At 39.1% G+C, this 23146-nt stretch overlaps 1 protein-coding gene across 2 annotated transcripts in view; it reads right to left on the bottom strand.

The window, feature by feature from the left end:
• MTFR1 (mitochondrial fission regulator 1) overlaps window positions 1-23146 on the bottom strand; it is a 66114-nt gene that overhangs the window by 10017 nt on the left and 32951 nt on the right. For both annotated transcript variants that reach the window (XM_053558639.1, XM_053558638.1), the window contains exon 4: window positions 14504-14619. In XM_053558639.1, coding sequence (XP_053414614.1) covers window positions 14504-14619 — 116 coding nt within the window. The remainder of the gene's footprint in view (window positions 1-14503; window positions 14620-23146) is intronic.

Raw genomic sequence — 23146 nt, 5'->3', positions numbered from 1 at the left:
TACACCCAGGGTGACTGAAGCTCTGTCTTAAAAAAAAAAAAGAATGATGTTTATTTAAAAACTAGTTTTTAGGGTGGCACCTATGGCTCAGTGAGTAGGGTGCTGGCCCCATATACCAAGGGTGACAGGCTCGAACCCCGCCCCAGCCAAACTGCAACAACAACAACAAAAAAAAAATAGCCAGGCTCTGTGGCAGGCGCCTATAATCCAAGCTACTCCGGAGGCTGACGCTAAGCCCAAGAGCTGGAGGTTGCTGTGAGCTGTGACACTACAGCACTCTACCCAGGACGACAAAGTAAAACTCTGTCTCTAAAAAAAAAAAAAAACAACAACTAGTTTTTAAAGATTATATCCCTATCTAAAATTCTCCTAAACATTGTAGGGTCTAAAAATATTAAATGTTTATAAACGTGTTTTAAAATGTCACGTAGGCCAACCTTCAAATTCCATGAACGTTTACTTTTCAATAATCTTGTTCCAGAATTGGAACAGGTAATATATACACTGAATTAAGATAACCATAAGATACATTTGAATAGCTTAATTTCTTTCTTCTGTTCCCTCCCCCCTCTCCAAAAAACAGAGTCTTGCTCTGTCACCCAGGCTAGAATATAGTGGCACAATCACAGTAGACTGTAACCTCAAATTCCTGGGCTCAAGTGATCCTCTGTCCTCAGCCTCCCAAGTAACTGGGCCTACTACAGGTGCACACCACCATGCCCAGCTATTTTTTTAAACAAAATTATTGCAGAGATGGGAGTCTCTCTATGTTGCCCAGTCTTGAATTCCTAGGCTCAAGAGATCTTCCTGCCTCAACTTCCCAAAGTGCTGCAATTACAGGTGTGAGCCACTGGGCCCGGAAGCTTATTTTCTTTACAATAACTTCTAGCCAAAATAAGCTGCAAAAGAAAACTAATGAATATTGAGCAAAAACTGTTAAGAAAGGATTAAGCTTCTACATCTTCCCATAACTGCTAAAGTAAATTTTACCTTCTTGGTTTCTTTTTTATTCACTAAAAATTAAGGACAAATTACTCATTAATCTTGAATACAATACCACTATACCAGGGTGAGAGAAAAAAAATCTTTAAATTCAGTACCTTTGGCAAAACAATTTAAGTAATAGAGTCCAATCACCTGTACTTTCTGTCTATACTATTTTGGTTACCTTTTTATAATTCAGCATTTCCTTATGTGAAATACTGTTAATGTTTCTGGGTTCAAAAAAAGTAATCACAGGAAGTGTAGAGATTTAAACTCCAGATTTGTAGAAGTTGAAATGTAAGTAATCCTAAAATGCTCATGTCTTGTAAAGAGGTTGGACATTTATTCTAGAACCAAAACCAAGAAAGCACTTTCTTGCATATGGAAAAGGTTTAGATTTTACGATAATTATTAGACACACCCCTTACTTTAAAAATACAAATGCACACCCTTCTCAATACAGACAACTATTTTAAGACAGTCACCAAACAATTCATTCTTAGAACTAATCTGTTTAGTCATCCTTCAGAATAGAGGGCTAAGACCTAGAATACAGAGGCAGAATATACCCAAACTAAAATATGGTCTTTTCTAGAATTGTTATAATTCAGAGAAATTTTAAGAAACAAAAGACGTATCAATTATGGACGTCTCAAAAGCAAAAGACAGAAAAAGTGATGTTTTTAAAACCATTTTCTGCATATCAACTTTTACGGGTGAGATTTCTACCTTTTTGTTGGTTTGGGGTTTTGTTTGTTGATTTTGGCTCTAAGTACCCCAGGGAGAGGAGCACAAGTTCCTATTATTTAGAGTAACCCTGCACTCAATTATCTAGCTCTCTATTGTTTTCAATGTTGATTTTAAGAGGAGCCACTTTTAGACCACAATTTACACAAATCAAATAGGCTTTTGAGCTCCACTGATCATTTCAATGACGAGTCTAAGTTAAATTGGGGTCTTTCCTTTTATCTCCGTTAGTGGATACTCAAAATCTGAGAAAGATTTAAATTAGCCCAGTGTCCTATTCCCAAAATTATTTGTACTGACCCTCCCTTATCTTTTTAGTGTAGAGAAGAAGCTAGAAAGGTATAAAAATAACACTCTATATAGTCTTAGAATCCAGTGAGGAGAAAGGTGTCCGTGTAGTTCCCTGAAACACCAAGTTGGGTAGAGAAACAATCTTTTCAAAGTGGGCAAGCGGTGGAATATACAAGCGGACTGGGGAAATCATTTTGACAGAGGATGTTACCCGTAAAAGGACCTACACTGGGAATAGGCAAGAGTGTCACGATGCTACAGATTCTGAAAACTGGTGGGATTTGTCACATTAGCTGTTCTAGGCTCTGTTCAACACATGCTTTTCTGTTGTTTTATATTTTAAAAGCTGGTTCTTCCTAAAAGTGATATTTAATGGAAATTACATTTCTCTCTTGAACGCACTATTTTATTGATTATCAGTTAATGTCTGGTGCCATATAATTAAGATTAAAATGGGAACAAGTAACGACTGCTGTTTGATGTGCTGAGTAGGAAACCATCTTGCTCTGGTCCAGCGAGGTGCCTGGTCTACTCCTGCCCCTGTGGAGCTATGGCAGGCCAGCCTCCTTGCTTTAAGACATTTCTTTTTTTTTGGAGTCTTATTAATTCTTGGTGTCCTCTATGATGGCGAGGGTCTTCCCTAACACTTCTTAAAAAAACAGCTCATTCCGGGCAGTGCCTGTGGCTCAGTGAGTAGGGCGCCGGCCCCATATACTGAGGGTGGTGGGTTCAAACCCGGCCCCGGCCAAACTGCAACCAAAATAGCCAGGCGTTGTGGTGGGCACCTGTAGTCCCAGCTACCGGGAGGCTGAGGCAAGAGAATTACCTAAGCCCAAGAGCTGGAGGTTGCTGTGAGCTGTGACACTACAGTACTCTACAGAGGACAACGGAGTGAAACTCTGTCTCAAAAAATAAATAAATAACAGCTCATTCCATTTTATACTTAATAATGAAAATTTTAAAATTAAGCTGAATAAATTCAAAGACCTCAGTCTCACTTTACTCGTTAGCATTATATTATAGATTCTCATAAATATGCTCACTTTCCTCATTAGATTGCTACATCCTACTTGCAATACTTTTTTTTTTTTTTTGTAGAGACAGAGTGTCACTGTACCGTCCTCGGTAGAGTGCCATGACGTCACACAGCTCACAGCAACCTCCAGCTCTTGGGCTTACGCGATTCTCTTGCCTCAGCCTCCCAAGCAGCTGGAACTACAGGCGCCCGCCACAACGCCCGGCTATTTTTTTGTTGCAGTTTGGCAGGGGCTGGGTTTGAACCCGCCACCCTCGGTATATGGGGCCGGCGCACCTACTCACTGAGCCACAGGCGCCGCCTGCTACTTGCAATACTTTTAAGTCCTATGAGCCTATAAATTAGGAAAACAGTTTGATATGTGATTCTCTAAACATTAGAATTAGATACAGTTAGAAATATATTAATATAGAACGAACAAATAAAACTTTCCATAAACGTACTCTAAAAGCAATATATCAATATTCCTTGTACTCTAAAAGCAATCAAATCCTTGATGACAATGTCTATGTCTACTAGAAGTCTCAGAGATTAGTCTTTAATTTTATCATATAGTACAAATATTATACTACGTATTTATAAGACCTAGTATGTCCAAAAACCACATTCTCATAAGACTACTATGAAAGAGAACAAATTAATCATCCTAAACAAGATTATCAATAAAATTATATTGATTCTTTCAAAGAATGTCAATGCTTATGAAAATGAAAATCTTTTCAATTCTGAGGCCATTCTGTTCAATTCACCAGGAAATGAAAATGTGTATAGAAAAGAGAAAAAAACAGTAAGGCCTTATATTGCACTAAGGGGTTGTCATGTTATCTTTTAAAATTCTCTTCTCAAGGTAGGTATTAATACTTCTAATTTGTAGATAAAAAACTGAAATTCGGTGCACTGGAAAAAATCATTTGCATAATAACCAGTTATGAAGGACCAATATGTATGCTATTTTCCCAGAAGCATAATAGTATGACATTATAAATAATTGTTACAGAAATGTCAATGACAAAAATTCCAGCGAAGAAATTCTAAGAAACAAGTACCTTGAAGAGCTTTGGCTTTCATATGAATATAAACATGAAAGGCACAGAAACACTCAAACTCCAACATATTCAATTGTCTTGAACAGAACTTGTTTCTACATAGACTCACGTGGTAGGTTACATAGAAAGTTATTTCATTGTGTAGAATGAAGGCTGTAAAACCAGCCCATGTGGCCCATCATTTCACTGAATGTATTCTATTTTGTACTGCTTCTACAAGTTAGTTATGAAAAATTCCCCTAGAAATGCTAATCATATCAAATATAGATGAAAAAACATTCAAACTACATGTTGAGAGATTGTTGGTACCTAATAATTGTCGAAACAAAGTAAAATTTCATTAACTCTTGAGTTTTTTTGCCCTAGTATTCAAAATACATGTTAAATTTGCTACCCTGCCAATCTGTATAGTACACTACTATTTAGACTTCATCTGGTACGTTAAAACTGCTAACAGAGCTTCTTCAAAGCTTCCTTTTCATGGAAAGACGATTAAGACTCAGATGTGACAGCCTGTTTATTAAAATATCAGCCATAGGAAAAGAATGCCCTTCATGGGTATTCTGATTTATGTACCATGCATCCATGACTTGTCACAATCTAAGCAAAGAGCAATACAACATTGTAAGCATACTGCAAAAGAGAAAGTCTGACTGATTTTTCTCGATCACATGAGCCTATCACTAGCCCATCATGAACCTTGGAATTTGGAGGCACCTCGCCACCTGCATCAACTTTCTCCTCTACAGCACCACTCAAATCCAACTGGTCTCCTCTGTTTCTTTCTTTCTTTGTTCAAGTTCAGATCATTTTTTACTGAGAGTACTTCTAGGTACCTTTTCAAAGGCCCTTTAGCCAATTACTTTTAATATCACAGACAAAATCCATTAACCACACCCATTATGCCAACTGACACTGTCATCACAATGCTCTGCTAGCTAGCCCATTAGGTCCTATCTCATGTCTAGTGACTTGTGTTAAAAGCCTTTTAGAGAACTGTCTTTCTGGCCAGATGGTATAGACATACTTTCTCTTATTCTTCCTGCTAACTACAACTACAATCCTTGGAGATTATACACGGTGGACATAAAGTTTGTGTGCAATTTAAAATTTAACACAGTAGGGCGGCGCCTGTGGCTCAGTGAGTAGGGAGCTGGCCCCATATGTCGAGGGTGGCGGGTTCAAACCCAGCCCCAGCCAAACTGCAACAAAAAAAAATAGCCGGGCGTTGTGGCGGGCGCCTATAGTCCCAGCTGCTCGGGAGGCTGAGGCAAGAGAATCGCGTAAGCCCAAGAGTTAGAGGTTGCTGTGAGCCGTGTGACGCCACGGCACTCTACCCGAGGGCGGTACAGTGAGACTCTGTCTCTACAAAAAAAAAAAAATAATAATAAAATAAAATAAAATTTAACATAGTAAATTGCATACAAACTTTATGTCCACCCTGTATATAAAACAAATGCAGGAACACCTCCAAAGGCGACAAAAAGAAGGCAGACTGTTTGGGACCTCAAAACCACCTCCCCCCAAAAAAAGCACAGCAGAGTTTGTTGAGTTTTCTTTTTGACTCATGCCTCATACCACACACATCCTGAACTGGGTGCTGGAGAAGCTAGCAACCAAAAAATATAGAGGGAAAAAAGCCCCAACAAAAGCCTTCTCTCTCAGCCAAAAAGGAATAAACAGAATATTTATAGAAAACAATTGCCTCGCTCCAGCCAAACATCCCAGAAAAAACTGTAGCCCTACCTCTAACTGAGTTCTTTCTCTCGCCCTTCCCTTTACCTTTCCGTCCCTTCACTTTCCTTTCACCTTCCCCCTCCCTTCCTCCCTCCTTCCACAGAATCTTACTCTGTCACCCTAGGTAGAGTGCCATGGCATTATAGCTCACAGCAACCTCAAACTCTTGGGCTCAAGCAATCCTCTTGCCTCAGCTTCCTGGGTAGCTGGGACTACAGTGCCTGCCACAATGCCCCGCTAATTTTTTTTTCCCTATTTTTCAGTAAAGTTAGGGTCTCACTCTTGTTCAGGCTGGTCTCGATCTCCTGAGCTTGAGCAATCCACCTCCCTTGGCCTCCCAGAGTGCTAGGAGTACAGGCATGATCCACCATACCAGCAAGTTCCACTTTTATGATGTACCTGAAACTCTACAAGATAGTGTCAGAGAAAGCAGGCAGCAAGGACTTCCACTCCACATCATGATAATGGGGGAACTGTCACCCTCTGCTATTAGTGCAGACAATGTGGGGAGCCGGAATTATACCCAATCCAACAGTAATGAGGCTCTCATCTCTCACCAATGGAGTGATGTCCCAGGAGGCCTCCTGCCCACTGGTCAGGAGTAATGAGATTACCCACCCTCCCCTGTGGTGTCAGTGGAGGCCAGGTGGGGAGTGGTAATGAGGCATTCCTAACCCTCCCAGCTCAGGAGCTAGTGAGAAACCACAACTCCTTCCACACCCCACCCCACCCATCAGTAACAAGGAACAACCTGCCACAGGAATGAATGGAGATCAGGTGGCAAGCCAGGACTTGTACTCCTACCTGGCAGTACCAAGGTGGCACCCACTCTTCCCCTGCCGGAGCAGTGTTGAAGAAAGCCAGTTAGGAAAAAAGGTTTAAATAGTAAATAAGATCAGGAGTCACATTATACCCCAAATATCTAGGTTTCAATTGAAAATCACTCATCATACCAAGAACCAGGAAAAACACAAACTGAATGAGAAGACAATCAACAGATACCAACGGTGAGATGACAGACCTTAGAGTTACCTGACAGATGTTAGAGCAACTATAATAAAGAGACTTCAACGGGCAATCACCAGCACTCTTCAAACAAGGGAGACTGAGAGTTTCTGCAGAGACAGAAGATATAAAGGGGAACCAGATGAAAATTATAAAACTAAAAAATACAGCAAGCGAAATTAAAGTCAGAATGGATGGGATCAAAGTGGAAGGCAGAAGTTAGCAAAGGATCAGTAAACATGAAGACAAAACCACAGAAAGCATCTGATCTCAACAAGAGAAGGAAAATAAACGGGGGGAAAAATACAGCAGAACCTCCACAGTTGACCACCTCTCTGCTCTGACCACCTCCACGTCCGCATAGACTGGACACACAGCACATGTACGTATCAGTACAGTAGGCCTAGTTCCTTATGTTGACCACCTCTGTATACTGACCAGTTACAGTCTCTTGGGTGGTCTACTGTACATAAATCCCTCTGAGACTATAACAGAAGATCTAACATTTGTGTCATTGGGGTCCCAGAAGAAGAGAAACAGAGTGAGGGGGACCTCATTTCACAACTGTAGTGCATCTGATACCACAAGAAGGGAAACAGAGCAGGGCCAAAAGGCACTTGCAGAAAAAATGACAGAAAACATCTTAACTCTAAAGATTCAAGAAAATGGGCAAAATCCAAAAGAATAAACTCAAATCAATGCTAAGACACGTTACTCAAATTTAAGAAAACAAAAGACAAAGAAAAAAATTTTGAAGAGCTGGAGAAAAACCATACCTTGCCTACAGTGGAAAATCAATTTGAGTAATTTCTTACCTGAAATCCCAAAGAATCGAAAAAGCATGGCAAAATTCAACAGCCATTCATGATAAAAACTCTCAGGAAAAAACGAACAAACTCTAGTTTGCTCGGTGCCTATAGATCTGCAGCGAGGGAGCCAGCCACATACACCAGAACTGGCAAGTTCGAACTCAGCCTGGGCCGGCCAAACAACAATGACGACTACAACTACAACCAAAAAATTGCCTGGTGCCTGTAGTCCCAGCTACTTGGGAGCCTGAGGCAAGCGAATCACTTAAGTCCAAGAGTTTGAGGTTGCTATGAGCTGTGACGCCATGGCACTCTACCAAGGGTGACATAGTGAGACTCTGTCTCAAAAAACAAACTATAAATACAAAGACACTTCCCTATCTTGATTTAAAAAAGAAAGATCTACAAAAATCTACAAGTTACATACTTAATGGTTAAAAGACTGAATACTTTTGTGTTGTTTTTTTTTTTTTTTGAGACAAAGTCGCTCTCTGTAGAGTACTGTAGCCTCACAGCTCACAGCAACCTCAAACTCTTGGGCTTAAGCGATGCTCTTGCTTCAGCCTCCCAGGTAGTTGGGACTACAGGCATCCACCACAACACCCGGCTATTTTTTGTTGTAGTTGTTATTGTTGTTTGGCAGGCCCGGGCCGGTTCGAACCCACCAGCCCAGGTGTATGTGGCTGGCACCCTAGCTGCTGAGCTACAGGAGCTGAGCCAAGACTGAATACTTTCCTGATAAGAGAGGAAAAAAGGCAACATAGTGCTATAAATTATAACCAGTGCAATATAAGAAAAGGGAATAAAAACATGCATGAGAAAAGAAGAAATAAAATTGTCCCCTTTCAGTCCCAGCTGCTCAGGAGGCTGAGGCAAGAGAATCACATTAAGCCCAAGAACTGGAGGTTGCTGTGAGCTGTGTGACGCCACGGCACTCTACCAAGGGCGGTAAAGTGAGACTCTGTCTCTACAAAAAAAAAAAAAAAAATTGTCCCCTTTTCCAGATGACATGATTATGTAAAAATTCCCAAGGAATCAACAGAAAAATTCCTAGAACTATAAAAAGTTCAGCAAGGTAACAGGATATATGACAAAAAAAATATTTTTTAAATCAATTGTATTATGACAATCTACTAGCATTGTACATGTGGACATCAAAGTGAAAAATACAGTACCATTTACAATAGCTTAAAAACTTAAATACTTAGGTATAAATTTAATACAACACTATAGGCCTTAGATGCTGAGAATGACAAAACACAAAATAAATCAAACACAATAACGAATGGAAAAGCATACCGTATGTACAGGTTGGAAGAATCATTGTAGTAAACAAGTCAATTTCCCCCCAAAATACTACACTAGTTTAACACAATTCCAATCAAAATCCTAGCAAGATTTTTTTTATAGTTATAGAAGATTATTCTGAAATTTATATGCAAAGATATAGCAACTAGAATAGTTAAAAGAAGCTTGAAAGATAAAGTATGAATAATCAGTCTACTTAATTTAAAAAATTATACAGCTATAGTAATCAAACTGTGTGATATTGGTACAGGGATAAACACATCCCTGTAATGGGGGGAAATGTCAGTGCACGAGACAGAAAATCCAGAAACAGACTGCACAAATGTGCTCAAGGGATTTTTCAGAAAGGCACAAAAATAATCCATTGAAAGAACTACCTTTCCAACAAATGATGCTGGAACAACATATAACCCCAGACACTCAAAATCTGCGCACACAGCTAACGAAATATCTTGGGGATAGGACCCAAGTCTAAACATGAAATCCATTTATGTTTCATATGTACCATATACATGTGGGCTGAAAGTAATTTTATACAATATTTTTAATAACTTTGTGCATGAAATGATGTTTTGATTGCATTTTGACTATGACCTGTCACATAAAGGTCAGGTGTGAAATTTTCCATTTGAGATGTCACACTGGTGCTCAAAGTTTTAGGTTTTGAAGCATTTCAGATTCTGGATTTTCAAATTAGGGATGCTCAACCTGCCCCAAAACTTTAACTCAAAAGGGATCATGGATTAAAATACAACATAAAAAAAGGAGAAAAGTCACAGAATCGAGGGTAGACAAAGAGTTCTTAGACTTGATATAAAAAACATGGTCCATAAAAAGAAAAATTGATAAACTGGAACTCATCAAAATTAATAACTTTTTCTCTGTGAAAGACCTTGTTAAACGTATGAGAAGGCAAGCCATGCAATGGGAGAAAATATATTTTTCTCCCACGTAACCATATTTTCACAAGAATTCATTATCTAGACCAGCTCTCAAGGGTCACAGCATTAGGAAGGTTGAGAACCACTGATCCAGACCATATAAAGTAGTATCAAAAATACCCACTAAGGGCGTGGCGCCTGTGGCTCACGCGGCTAAGGCGCCAGCCACATACACCTGAGCTGGCGGATTCGAATCCAGCCCAGGCCCACCAAACAACGACAGCTGCAACCAAAAAATAGCCGGGCACTGTGGCAGGGACCTGTAATCCCAGCTACTTAGGAAGCAAAGGCAGGAGAATCGCTTGAGCCCAGGAGTTGGAGGTTGCTGTGAGCTGTGATGCCACAGCACTCTACCCAGGGTGATAGCTTGAGGCTCTGTCTTAAAAAAAAAAAAAAAAAAAAACCCTACTGAGAAAATGAGCCAAAGGTATGAAGACAGATTTTATTCAAAAGAATACACAGATTTTAGCTTGGTGCCGTAGCTCACTGAGTAGGGCATCAGCCACATACACAGAAGCTGGTGGGTTCGAACTCAGCCCAGGCCTGCTAAACAACAATGACAACTGCAACCAAAAAAAATAGCCAGGCATTGTAGTGGGCACCTGTAATCCCAGTTACCCAAGAGGCTAAGGCAAGAGAATCCGTTTAAGCCCAAGAGTTGGAGGTTGCTGTGAGCTGTGACACCACAGCACTCTAACGAGGGTGACACAGTGAGATTCTGTCTCAAAAAACAAAAACAAACAACAACAACAACAAAAAAAAAACAGAAAAAGAATATACAGATGACATGAAAAAATGTTCATCATCATTACCTAGTAAACAAATAAAAATTAAAGCCACAATAAGGTATCACTATACACCTATCAGAATGGGAGGAAAAACAGGGGAGGGGAGAAGGTTAAAAAAAGAAAAGGAAAAAGAAAAAATGACAACACCAAATGTAGGTGAGAATGCAGAGAAACTTCAGCTAGCCATTGTTGTGGGATGTATATATAACAATGTGGTCACTCAAGAAAACAGTCTGTCCATTTCTTGAAAAGCCAAGTATGTGACTACCTTTTGACCCAGCAATTGAACTTAAGGGCATTTATCCTAGAAAAATGAAAACTTTTGTTAAAAACCTATACACCAGGCTCAGTGCCCATAGCTCAGTGGTTATGGTGCCAGCCACATACACCAAGGCTGGCAGGCTCAAAACCAGCCTGCCAGCTAAACAATGACAACTACAACAAAAATATAGCCGGGCGTTGTGGTGGGCACCTGTAGTCTCAGCTACGTGGGAGGCTGAGGCAAGAGAATCGCTTAAGCCCAAGAGGTTGGGGTTGCTGTGAGCTGTGATGCCACAGCACCCAGGGTAACATAGTGAGACTCTGTCTCAAAAAAAAAAACCACCTATACATCAATTGTTTTTTAACAGCCCAAAACTGCCATCAACCCTGATGTCTGTCAGCTACTGCCTGGTTAAACAAACTATGGTAAAAAAGGAACAAAACTATTAATACATGTAACAATCTGGATGAACAGCCAGAGAACAATGTTGAGTGAAGAAAGCCAGCCTCAAAAGGTTGCATATTACATGACATAATTTATATAACATTCTTTAAGTAACAAAATTGTGGAAATGGAGAACAGACTAGTGGTGGTCAGTGATTAAGGAGGGGAAAGGGGTGTGACAGTAACAGGGCAACATGAAAGAGCCCCGTGGAATGGAAATACCCTGCATCTTGACTTTGTCAACATCAATAACTGGCTGTGAGGCCAAGGGGGGCAGTGGCTCATGTCTATAATCCTAGACTCTGAGAGTCTGAGACAGGAGGCTCACTTGAAGCCAGGAGTTCAAGATGAGCCTTGGCAATACAGCAAGACCTCGTCACTACAAAATATAGAGAAATTAACTGGCTGTGAAGGCACAGATTGTAGTTCCAGCTGCCTGAGAGGCTGAGGCAAGAGGATTACTTGGATCCAGGGGTTAGAGGTTGTGGTGAGCTATGATGATGCCCCTGCACTCTATCTCAAGCAATGGCGAAAAACAAAAAATCCTGCTGTGATACTTTAGCACAGTTTCAAAGGATGTTAATCACTGGAGGAAAATGAGTTAAGAGGTATAGGTAATTTCTCTGTATTGTCACTTACAACTGCATGTGAAGAATCTATAATTATCTCAAAATTTAAAAGTTTATAAAATAATATCTAGTCTGTGTCCCTCATCTGCTCTATCTTCACTTCCACGTCATTCAAATAAAATTCCATCTTTGTGATTGATTGTGATGATTATTTGAATCTTATTTTATCTAGCCAATACCACTTGAATAAAATCACACGTGCTAAAGTCAATGAAGACCTTCCAACTGAAAAACAGAACTGCAGCTTGCTAGTTTTCCATTTACCTACCCTCTTAACTATTGATACTGATGACTCTCTCCCATCTCCTTTGCTTCTGTAACAATAACCTTTACTAATTTAATTCTCTTGCCTCTTGAGCTGCTTCTTGGGGAGTGAAGGTAGGGAGAGGAGGCTTTTTCTTTTAACTTCCAAATGCTGGCTTCATTCAGGTTACAAATGTTCTTCACATCCCATATGCATACGTTCCAGGTTGCTCTCATTTTCAGCCATTCCAACCGCATGTAATAGAGTATAAGCTTCCCTAATCAAGATCTAATTCACATAAATCATTTCTAGATCAATATAAATGTCTCAAAACTCAACATATTCCAGAATGGACTATTCCCTCCTATTCCTACCAAAATTATGTTTTCTTATATTGCTCTTAATTGTTCCACCATCCTTATAATCATTCTAGCCAGAAACCTGGGAGTTATCCTAGACCCTTCCTTCCTTAACTCCCACATCTAGTAAGTTTCTATGTCCTTTCAATTCTTCTGACTCTCTCTTGGCTTTGACTCTCCTCTGATGGTTTCTTTGTCCAATTCCTCTTTTTTTTGAGACTGAGTCTCAAGCTGTCGCCCTGGGTAGAGTGCTGTGGCATCACAGCTCACAGCAACCTGCAACTCGGGCTCAAGTGAGCCTCTTGCCTCAGTTTTTCTACTTTTAATAGAAATGAGGTCTCTCATTTTTGCTCAGGCTAGTCTCAAACTCGTGAGCTCAAGCAATCCACCCACCTTGGCCTCCCAGAGTGCTAAAATTATAGGCGTGAGCCACCACATGTGGCCCCTTCTTTGTCTAATTCTAATCATGTATTAGCTGGTATATCTCTAAGTCTGGCTCCCTTCCATTCTTCATACTGTTTACAGGTTAATTTTACTAAAACACAAATTTGATCTTATTACCATAGTCCTTAAATTTTCTCCCATGTTCCACATTGCCTTCAGAAAAAGATCTAAATTTCTTGGTGCAACATGCATGACCTTTAAACCTCTTTCCATCCTCCCCTCCTGCAGCTAGCCCTTCTCTGCTACTTTCTAGTCTCACTCAGCCATTCAGCATTTCCCAAGCATGCCACATTGTCTCCTGATTTTACCTTTCAACAACTTCTTGGCTCTTCCTGGAATCCAGCCTCCCTGGGTGCCTGGCCCTGCTACCCCCTCATCACCCAGCTCTAACACTTCTTCCTGAAAGGCCTTGCTCTCATCCTTCAGTGGCCTTCTGTAAATATGCAATAGACTTTACAACATTAATAATACTGATTTCCTTTTTAATCTTCTTTACCACCCTAAATTTCCTGAAACCCAAGGACTATGTCTTATTTTATCTCTGTATCCTTGATGCCTGATCAGAGTAGAGAGTATATGTTGAATACCTTTGTATACTGAATGTGTACTCAATATTTTATTCAAGCTCTTTCAAATAAATGGGAGCATTTCTAACATGTTTCCTTTTAATGACAATTCATCTTAACTTGTTTTTTTTTTTTTTTCTTTTTCTGTTTTTTTTAAGAGATAGGATCCCACTACCACCCAGGCTGGAGTGCAGTGGCACAATTTCCTGGGCTCAAACAATCCCCCTGTCTCAGCCTCCCCATACTGAGGTGACAGATGCACACCACCATGCCTGGCTCCTTGACTTGTAATTTTTAGGAAACATTCTCATATTACACAAATTCCTTACTCTGATCCAGACTGACCCCTCTGCCCAAATGAGACCATTGTGCTTACTGTATTTATCTAACATATTTATGACTGGTCTTTTTGGTCTTTCATATCATAACGTAAACATATGAAGGACAAAGATTTGTATAATTCGTAATGACTTAGGACACAATTATAGGAACTTTATAAATACAAGTTGAGACTTAAAAATCAACAGAAAAGATGACAATTCAAGAAGAAAAACTAAGTTACTAGAGATCAAATTAGGCTATTAAAAGTTAAGAATTGAACTACAACTTAAATTTCACCTTAGAAACAAAAATAATATAACCCAAACATTCGCATTCCCATATTAATCTGAAATTAAACAAAAAGCAAACAAAAAACCCCCTACAACTTGAACTTTACCTTAGAAACAAAAACAATGTAACCTAAACATTTGTACCCTCACATTAATCTGAAATTTAAAAAAGAAACCCTAAGGACTGCAAATAATATCCTCCTTTAAAGTAACAGATACTGCGTTTTAGTCCTGACAACCTTCCAAACTAACCTCAGTCTTGTTGAACACTCTCCTTCTTCTTTGGCTACCCATCCGATGTCAGCAAAAGATGCCACTGCATCCTCTCCTGGGGGACTGGGATTCCATTCTGTCGGTTGGCTGGTAAGCTGTAAGTTATAAATAAAGTTCTTTACCTGGCACCAAAATGTTAGAGTAAAACTTTTTCTACTCATCTAAAGGAAACTCATAAGCTTTGGCATGAAAAGCACACGTGGTTTCTAACACTTCCATTGAAGGTCTCCATGAAAAGGATCACAGTCACAAAACACTGTTGCCCGATAGAACGTCGTTCAATTTTTATTTTATAAGTTAATTCTTTTTAAAACGCCATTCATCCTAAAATGTTTTTTTTGTGTGTGTGTGTGATTTTTGGCCAGGGCTGGGTTTGAACCCGCCACCTCCGGCATACGGGACTGGCGCCCTACTCCTTGAGCCACAGGCGCCGCCCCATCCTAAAATATTAAGAAAAATTTTAGAAATCTAAGCATTAGAAATGATTCTTTTTCCTGAAGAGATGTTTTTAAAAGAGGAGAGGGAATTACAATAACAAGCAAGTGAACAATTTGTGATAAATTCAGGAAAAATTTTAAATGACTTATAATTTTTATTTATAATTTATTTATAATTTTATATAATTTATAATTTTGTTACGTTTTATATATATATAACATACTGTTATGTTGAAAATATAAAATCTCTTTAAATCTCGATTTTTAAATGAAAGTACTATTAAAAAACAAAAGATATAAACAGCAGAAGAGAATTCTTTAAACTTAAACATATATAGGAAGATGAAGAGTATTTTGAAATAAATACAAAAAAAAAAAAAAAAAAAAAGGCATGCAGGCTGGGTTTGTGGCTCATGCCTGAAATTCCAGCACATTGGGAGGCTGGAAGCACATTGGGAGGAGGAGGATCACTTGAGTCTAGGAATTTGGGACCAATCTGGCCAACATAGTGAGATCCTGTCTCTACAAAAAATAAAAAAGTTATCCAGGCTTGGTTGGGGTGCATAGCTATAGTCCCAACTACTTGGGAGGCTGAGGCAGGAGGACCACCTGAGCCCAGAAGTTAGAGGTTAACATGAGCTCTGATTGCATCTTTGTGCTCCAGCCTGGTCAACAGAACAAGACCTAAAATTTATCTTGGGGGAGGGGGATAATTTAATGGGATTAAATTTAGGTTTTGATACATATGAATAATGCTTTAAGAGCTGGAAGGTATCCCCTCTGGAACATGTGGCAAAATGAAAGGAAACAGAAAGAAAAAGAAAGAAAGAGGGAGAGAAAGAAAAAAAATTAAAAGAAAAAAAGGGGTCATAAAGTCAGTGAATAATAATTATAAAATAAAATTATCAGATTCACATAACACTTCCTAAAAGTTGAGTGAGGTTTAAATAAAAAACAATTCACACTTTTTAACTGAAGAAATAAATGTAAAAGGCCAAAAAGGTTTATTCATTTAACGAATTTATCAGAAAGGTGACTCTGGGACTCATGCATTATTCAAACCCTCCTAGTACTATCATTCCCAAGTCAAGCATTTGGAAGTTACACTTCACTAATTAATGCCTCTTCCTTGAACACAAATTATACCATGCAAACACATAATAGTAATACAGTTAAAAGTTTAAAATACCTTTAAAGTAATATGAATAAAACTTTAAGTATATCAGCTATGTGTATGTCCACTTGTTCTGATATCATAATTACCTAACATTACCAACTTAATAAATAGCATTTAAAAATGATATTTTAATAGGGGCGGCGCCTGTGGCTCAAAGGAGTAGGGCTCTGGCCCCATATGCCGGAGGTGGCGGGTTCAAACACAGCCCCGGCCAAAAACTGCAAAAAAAAAAAAAAAAAAAAAAAAAGAAAAACATATTTTAATAATAACGTACTAAGAGCATCATGTATTTAAAATGCCTTAAATTACAGTCTTTGGGGAGGCCAGGTGGACAGTCAAGAGAATAAGTTGTACCAAAAGAGATTTAAAAATCTAAACCTCTGCAAACAAATAAAACCTAATAATGGAATTTTGATACAAAATTATACTAATGTTTTACATGTAGTGGAAGTATTATAATTTGTGCTCAGAAAGAGCAAAGTGTAAACTCTTCAGTGAGTAAATTCTCAAGGCACATGCTCAAGGATCAAAAGAAAGATTTTTGTATTTTTCCCTTATATATTTCAGGAAGTTATCCAAATAAATCATTATCCAGATAATCAGTAAATGGATATCTTATACAACTTAAATAACCTACTGCATATCACATCTGACCTCAAGAGCTTCTTAAGAAATCTGGTAATACTCTGTCACTACTCATTTCAAAAGCAGAATGGTGTTTTAATATTCCTGTGACACTACAATAGGGAGATTCTGAGTTAAGTGGAGTGTCTGCAGCCCTGCGGAAACTCCTAGAACAGATGCTATTTAGGGAGGCACCTGTGGCTCAAAGGAGTAGGATGCCAGCCCCACATACCAGAGGTGGCGGGTTCAAACCCAGCCCCTGCCAAAAACTGCAAAAAAAAAGATGGTATTTAATGGGCTGTTTGTACAAGTGAAAGAATCCTAAGATTAAAATCTGAGTGGTGACTTCCTAAAGTACTAGTCCATGAAGGTCAATCTGATCATGACCCTTTGTTTAGAAAATAAAATTTTGTTTCAAAACAGTAACAAGTTGGTAGAAAGTATGTAACTTACAGTCTTATATAAGACTCTTTACAAAAATTGCTGTTTTCTTCCAAAATACTTATAAAAGGAAACAAAGTATTACTTTTCTTAGAATATATACCCGAAGAAATATAAGGATATCTTAAATGGTAATTAAGGATTAAAACTATTTCTCAATTTGACATCTGTAAGACCACATAATATATTAAACACGAAATACTGTTTTTTGCATAAACCTAAAAAAAAAAACAAAAACCTATTCCATGGGCTTAGTTTGCAATTTACTTAAGAATTAAATATGCTTAGCAATAATACCATGTCTATAACAGGCATAATGAGATGAAAATGGTAATGATACTATCAAGAACTAACTCAACGGGTGGCGCCTGTGGCTCAAGGAGTAGGGCGCCGGTCCCATATGCCAGAGGTGGCGGGTTCAAACCCAGCCCCGGCCAAAAACCAAAAAAAAGAACTAACTCAACAATTAAGATCTGTGTCATTTCTACTTGACATTGCCCCACAAAACAAAGGAGTTTTGACATTTAAATTGAATTCATTAAAAAGATAAAATAAAAATGAAAAGCTAGCTTTTTTCTAAAAGGCCATACAAAATGTTGCTGAGGGGAACATTCATTGAATGAAAAGCATGGAATGGGAAAGACAAATTTCCAAGACAATCCATTTAGCAAAGTACAAGTCAAGAAGCAACAGGGACAGTGAGAGGTTCTTGGAAGTAGGATTCAGACAGTACTGTGGACATGTATGGATGAGGGATGGCAAGTTTGAAAAACGAAAGGACAACTTACGTAAGGCTCCTTGAAAGGTGATGTCCTACTATAACTACTGTTAGTAGAAAAGAAAAAAAAAGTAAAGAGACAAAAAACTTTTTTCAAAATCACATTTTATTCAAAGCAAAAAACCCAAAAGAATAACTAACTTACTTAAGGTTCCCTGAAAGGTGATGTCCTATCTATTATAACTATTGTTAGTAGAAAAGAAAAAAAAAAGGGAAGAGATTAAAAAACTTTTTTTCAAAATCATGTTTTATTCAGAGCAAAAATTCAGTACCAGCATTAGTTTATTAGTTTCAAGAAGTTCAATTAACATTTGAAAAAATTTAAATTACTCAAAATTCAATTAAAATTTAGGCATCTCACTAAAGCAACTTTAGTTTATTTAAAATGTTCTGATAATGTAAAACTATCCCAAAGAAATCAATTCATTTAATAAAGTGCAGATTCCTGGTCTCTAGTGGCTAGGGAAAAAAAAACAAAAACTCAACAATGAAGAGAGTAAAATACAAACTAAAGAAGTTGAAATACTCAGAATATTGCAGAAGCACTAGCCTTGTCCTCCTATGACTTTGTATAGAATAAACACACTGGTAGTGGGGGCTTCTCTGCCAAGAAGAACATTAACAGTAACCAAACAGACTCAGTCTATTTTACCACCATTTGTTCATAGTCAAATACAATACATGTACTTATCCTTAAAAGTAACATAGTAAATAATCTCCAGCTTTTTACCCACATAGGATTTAATTATTCTTCTTTTTCTACCAGTTACTCCCACTGTAAGTAAAACTGAAAGCAGAATTTCTGTATTTTAATGTCGTACAGTGACATACCATGATACCAACTGGCCAGACAGCACACCTGTATAAAGAACACTGGTCTGTAGCTTGGCAACTTATAACGTGGACAGAACACTGAACAAATGAATATTCTAATCCAGACGCAGCAACAGATATTTCTAAATGTCCCTTTTAAAATAAAATTATTTTATTTTTTTAAATTGATAAAAAGTTGTATATATTAATATTTGTCATGTACATGTTTGAAATATGTAAACACTGTGGAATGGCTCAATTGAGTTAACATACATATCACCTCACATACTTATTTAAATTTTTTTGGTGAGAACACTTAAAATCTACTCTTAGTGATTTTCAAAATACATTATTAACTACAAATCATCATGTTGTACAACAGATCTCATGTGGTCCCTTTTTACAACTTAATATTATTAAAAGTTTTTATTTACACTTTTAATAACACCCCTAAGAATGGTAGAAAGGGCAAGAAAACCGGAGGTAACAGACCAGAGAGACAAAAGAAAGGAAAATGTGTGCACAGCCCTGAAAATAACCTTGGAGAGTAAGTAACAGTATCCCCAGGGAGAAACAAGTCTAAGAAATCAATCTCGGAAATGAAGAAGGGACACAAATGTTTGTTAGATCCTGAGTTAGTCTTCAAACTACCATCCACATTGTCAACTTTAAAAACACAATACCTGTAGCTGGATTCAAACATTATGGGCCATTTTATAGCTAAAAATGCCAAGAAAAGAACCTCACATGCAATATGACAACACATATTCCAGATTATCAAATAATAATTGAACAAACAGGGTTAAATTTCAGTTTTAAAAATTAATCTAGATTCAGAATTTCAGACGGCTCAGACATCAAAGATCATCTAGAACCTTTTCTTAGTTCCTCAAACACTACCTTCTACCTGCCCTCTCTGCGTACATGCTATGCTTATGTTTTTTTTTTTTTTTTTTGTAGAGACAGAGTCTCACTGTACCACCCTCGGGTAGAGTGCCGTGGCGTCACACAGCTCACAGCAACCTCTAACTCTTGGGCTTACGCGATTCTCTTGCCTCAGCCTCCCGAGTAGCTGGGACTACAGGCGCCCGCCACAACACCCGGCTATTTTTTTTTGGTTGCAGTTTGGCCGGGGCTGGGTTTGAACCCGCCACCCTCGGCATATGGGGCTGGCGCCCTACTCACTGAGCCACAGGCGCCGCCTATGCTTATGTTTTTGTTTTTAATAGAGAGAGTCTCAGCTCATCCCTCCTTAGAATGCCGTGATGTCACACAGCTTCTGGTCTTAGGCGATTCTCTTGCCTCAGCCTCCTGAGTAGCTGGGACTATAGGCGTCGTCCACAACGCCCAGCTATTTTTTGTTATAGTTTGGCCGGCGCCGGGTTTGAACCTGCCTCCCTGGGTATATGGGGCTGGCACCCTACCTGCCGAGCCACAGGCTCCGCCCCGTACATGCTATTCTTACTCTCTCGGCACACAATACTCCTCCAGCCACTCCCTCCCCCACCCCAACCCTGTAGAGCCAGCTCTTTCTCATCCTTATCATTCCTTTAAAGCGGCCTTACTTGAATACCTGAACACTGCTATCACTCCCCCACACTACGCTACTTTTTCCTACATGGCATTATTACAAACTATCGATTTATTTACTTATTTAATGTCTCTCCCACTGAATCATATAACCAATAAAGGCAGACCTATAAGTCTGTTTTGTTCACTACTGTAAACCAGCACCTTGCACAAAGTATAGGTTTCAAGGTTTTTGCTCAATAAAGAAAGATGGACCGGGAGGTGCCTGTGGCTCAAAGGAGTAGGGCGCCAGCCCCATATACAGGAGGTGGCAGGTTCAAACCCAGCCCTGGCCAAAAACTGCAAAAAAAAGATGGACCATAACAAGTGGTCATTTTACTTCCAGTTTTAATTATGCTATGTGAACTTTAGTGGGACTCTCACTAGTAACAGAACATGCTTTCTACCGTGAACTCCAACAACTTCTCCTCACAGTCCAAGAAAATGGCTTGAGGCAGGGGTACCAGAGAGAAAAGGGTAGTCCACATTGAACTACCTGGAGACCTGTCAGTTACAGAGTTGGAATCCAAACTACTATACCACATAGCCCTGTCTCTAGCCCAGGACCTTAAATTGTTCATTTGTTTGCTTTTTTGAATTTTTCTTTACATGAGTATTAGTGTACCAGGAAGTTTTTCTTTAAGTGTAGTATTTATTATCACAATAAGGTACACTTATAGTTCATGTTTTTCTTTAACTCGCACAACTTAAAATTTACCCCAAAAGTACTTTAGTGATTACTTTCACAATTACCAATAGATGATACGCGACGGCTTTAAAGAAAACATTCTTTAGCAAGATACCAAAACACAACTACGTCTGAATCCTCAACTTTAGTTGCATAAGATAATCTTTAAGAGGTTTTAAAAAACAAACACATGAAATGCAGCTTTTGTAAGCTTTACATAGGACCTGTATGTGTTTTGTTTGTTTTTTGCAGTTTTTGGCCAGAGCTGGGTTTGAACCTGCCACCTCCAGCATATGAGCACAGGCCCTCCAGGACCCGTATGTGTTTTCTTGCAAGGAAGCAGGAAGGGCACAGTGCCACACTGGAGGGTGAAGCCTGAGCATGGGTATTTTTTAAAGCTCCTAATGATTTGAGAATGCATCTAGTGGTCTGAACCGCTACAAATCCAAACCTCTCACCCATTCCTCTAGTCTCCTAGAGCCAGAGTTTATTGCTTTTGCAAGTCCTCCATAATCTAAATTTTCTTTTGGTGTCATGAATCTTGAATAAGAACGAGGAGACAAATAAAGCCCTGTTCTCCCTGTTTGTGTCAATCGGATTCCTAGGTCCACGAGGGCCACAATATTCAAATATATAAAATGCTCTTGGCCATGGCTGTGTAGCTGTGACCCAAGACTGAAACACACATACATGAAAGGTGGAAAAGGGCCAGGGAAGTTATTTTTCTTCAACTCAAGTAAAATGAGTGGTCTAGAGAGACCCTGTGTAAAGTGTAAAGTAGCCACCTCATTCCTGGAGCTCAGTAACAGAAGGACAGGGGAAGCCAATAAAACCTCTGAGGTTACAGACAGGTCTTCAGATAACACAGCAAAGAAACATTTATTGGTTGTCTTTTATATGTTTTATACATCGATTACCTCAATTTTATTCCCAATACAATAGCCACTGTCCTCATTAACTGGGTGAAGGGCCAACTAAATGTGTTGGTCTGTGTTCTGATTTGTAACCTACAATCCAATTGGTAAAATGAGGGAGTTAAATTAGAGAACTAAGTAGGATAATTTGCTCTGCAGCTGTAAGATGGCAATGACAATAACAACAACAAAATCATCACCACTAGCAGCATTTCTGTTATGCATTCACTATGGATCTCCTGTTATACTCAGGACGCCACATGGATAATCTCCACTAATGCTCACAATACCAAGTAATGTGCCTGTCTTGCCTCCCATTTATATAAAAGTCTTATAAGTATAGCAAAAAGATATTGTGACCTAGAGGGAATATACTAATATACTTTTTTGTTTTTTCTGACACAGGATCTCACACTGTCTCCTAAGGCTAGAATGCAGTGGCATCATCATAGCTCACAGCAACCTCAAACTCCTGAACTCAAGCAATCCTCCTGCCTTGGCCTACCAGAGTGCTAGGATTACAGTTGTTAGTCACTGTGCCTGGCCATATACTTTTTCTTTCTTTTAGAGACAGAGTCTCACTCTATCGCCCTAGGTAGAGTGCTATGATGTCACAGCTCACAGCAACCTCCAACTCCCTGGGCTTATGCAATTCTCTTGCCTCCACCTCCCAAGTAGCTGGAACTACAGGCGCTTGCCACAACGCCTGGCTATTTTTTTGTTGTTCTTGCAGTTTGGCCGGGGCCAGGTTTGAACCTGCCACCCTTGGTATATGGGGCCGACACCCTACCCACCGAGCCATAGGCGCCGCCCATACTTTTTCCTTTTTAAGAGACAGGTCTCACTCTGTGACCCAGGCTGGAGTACAATGATATTATCAGCCTCAACATCCTGGGCTCAGAGGATCCTCCACTCTGAGCCTCCCAAGTAGCTATGATTATAGGCATGTTCCATTATGCCTGGCTAATTTTTTTTTTTTTTTTTAAGAGACAGAGTCCCTTGGCTTGGCGCCTGTAGCACAGTGGTTATGGAGCCAGCCACATGCACCAAGGCTGGTGGGTTCGAACCCAGCCCAGGCCTGCTAGACAACAATGACAACTACAACAAAAAAATAACAGGCCTTGCAGTGGGCAACTATAGTCCCAGCTACCTGGGAGGCTGAGGCAAGAGAATCGCTTAAG

This window comes from Nycticebus coucang, chromosome 13 (assembly GCF_027406575.1).
Source record: "Nycticebus coucang isolate mNycCou1 chromosome 13, mNycCou1.pri, whole genome shotgun sequence".
NCBI lineage: Eukaryota > Metazoa > Chordata > Mammalia > Primates > Lorisidae > Nycticebus > Nycticebus coucang.
The sequence above is the reverse complement of the archived record's forward strand: the minus strand, read 5'-3'. Positions and strand labels throughout refer to the sequence as shown.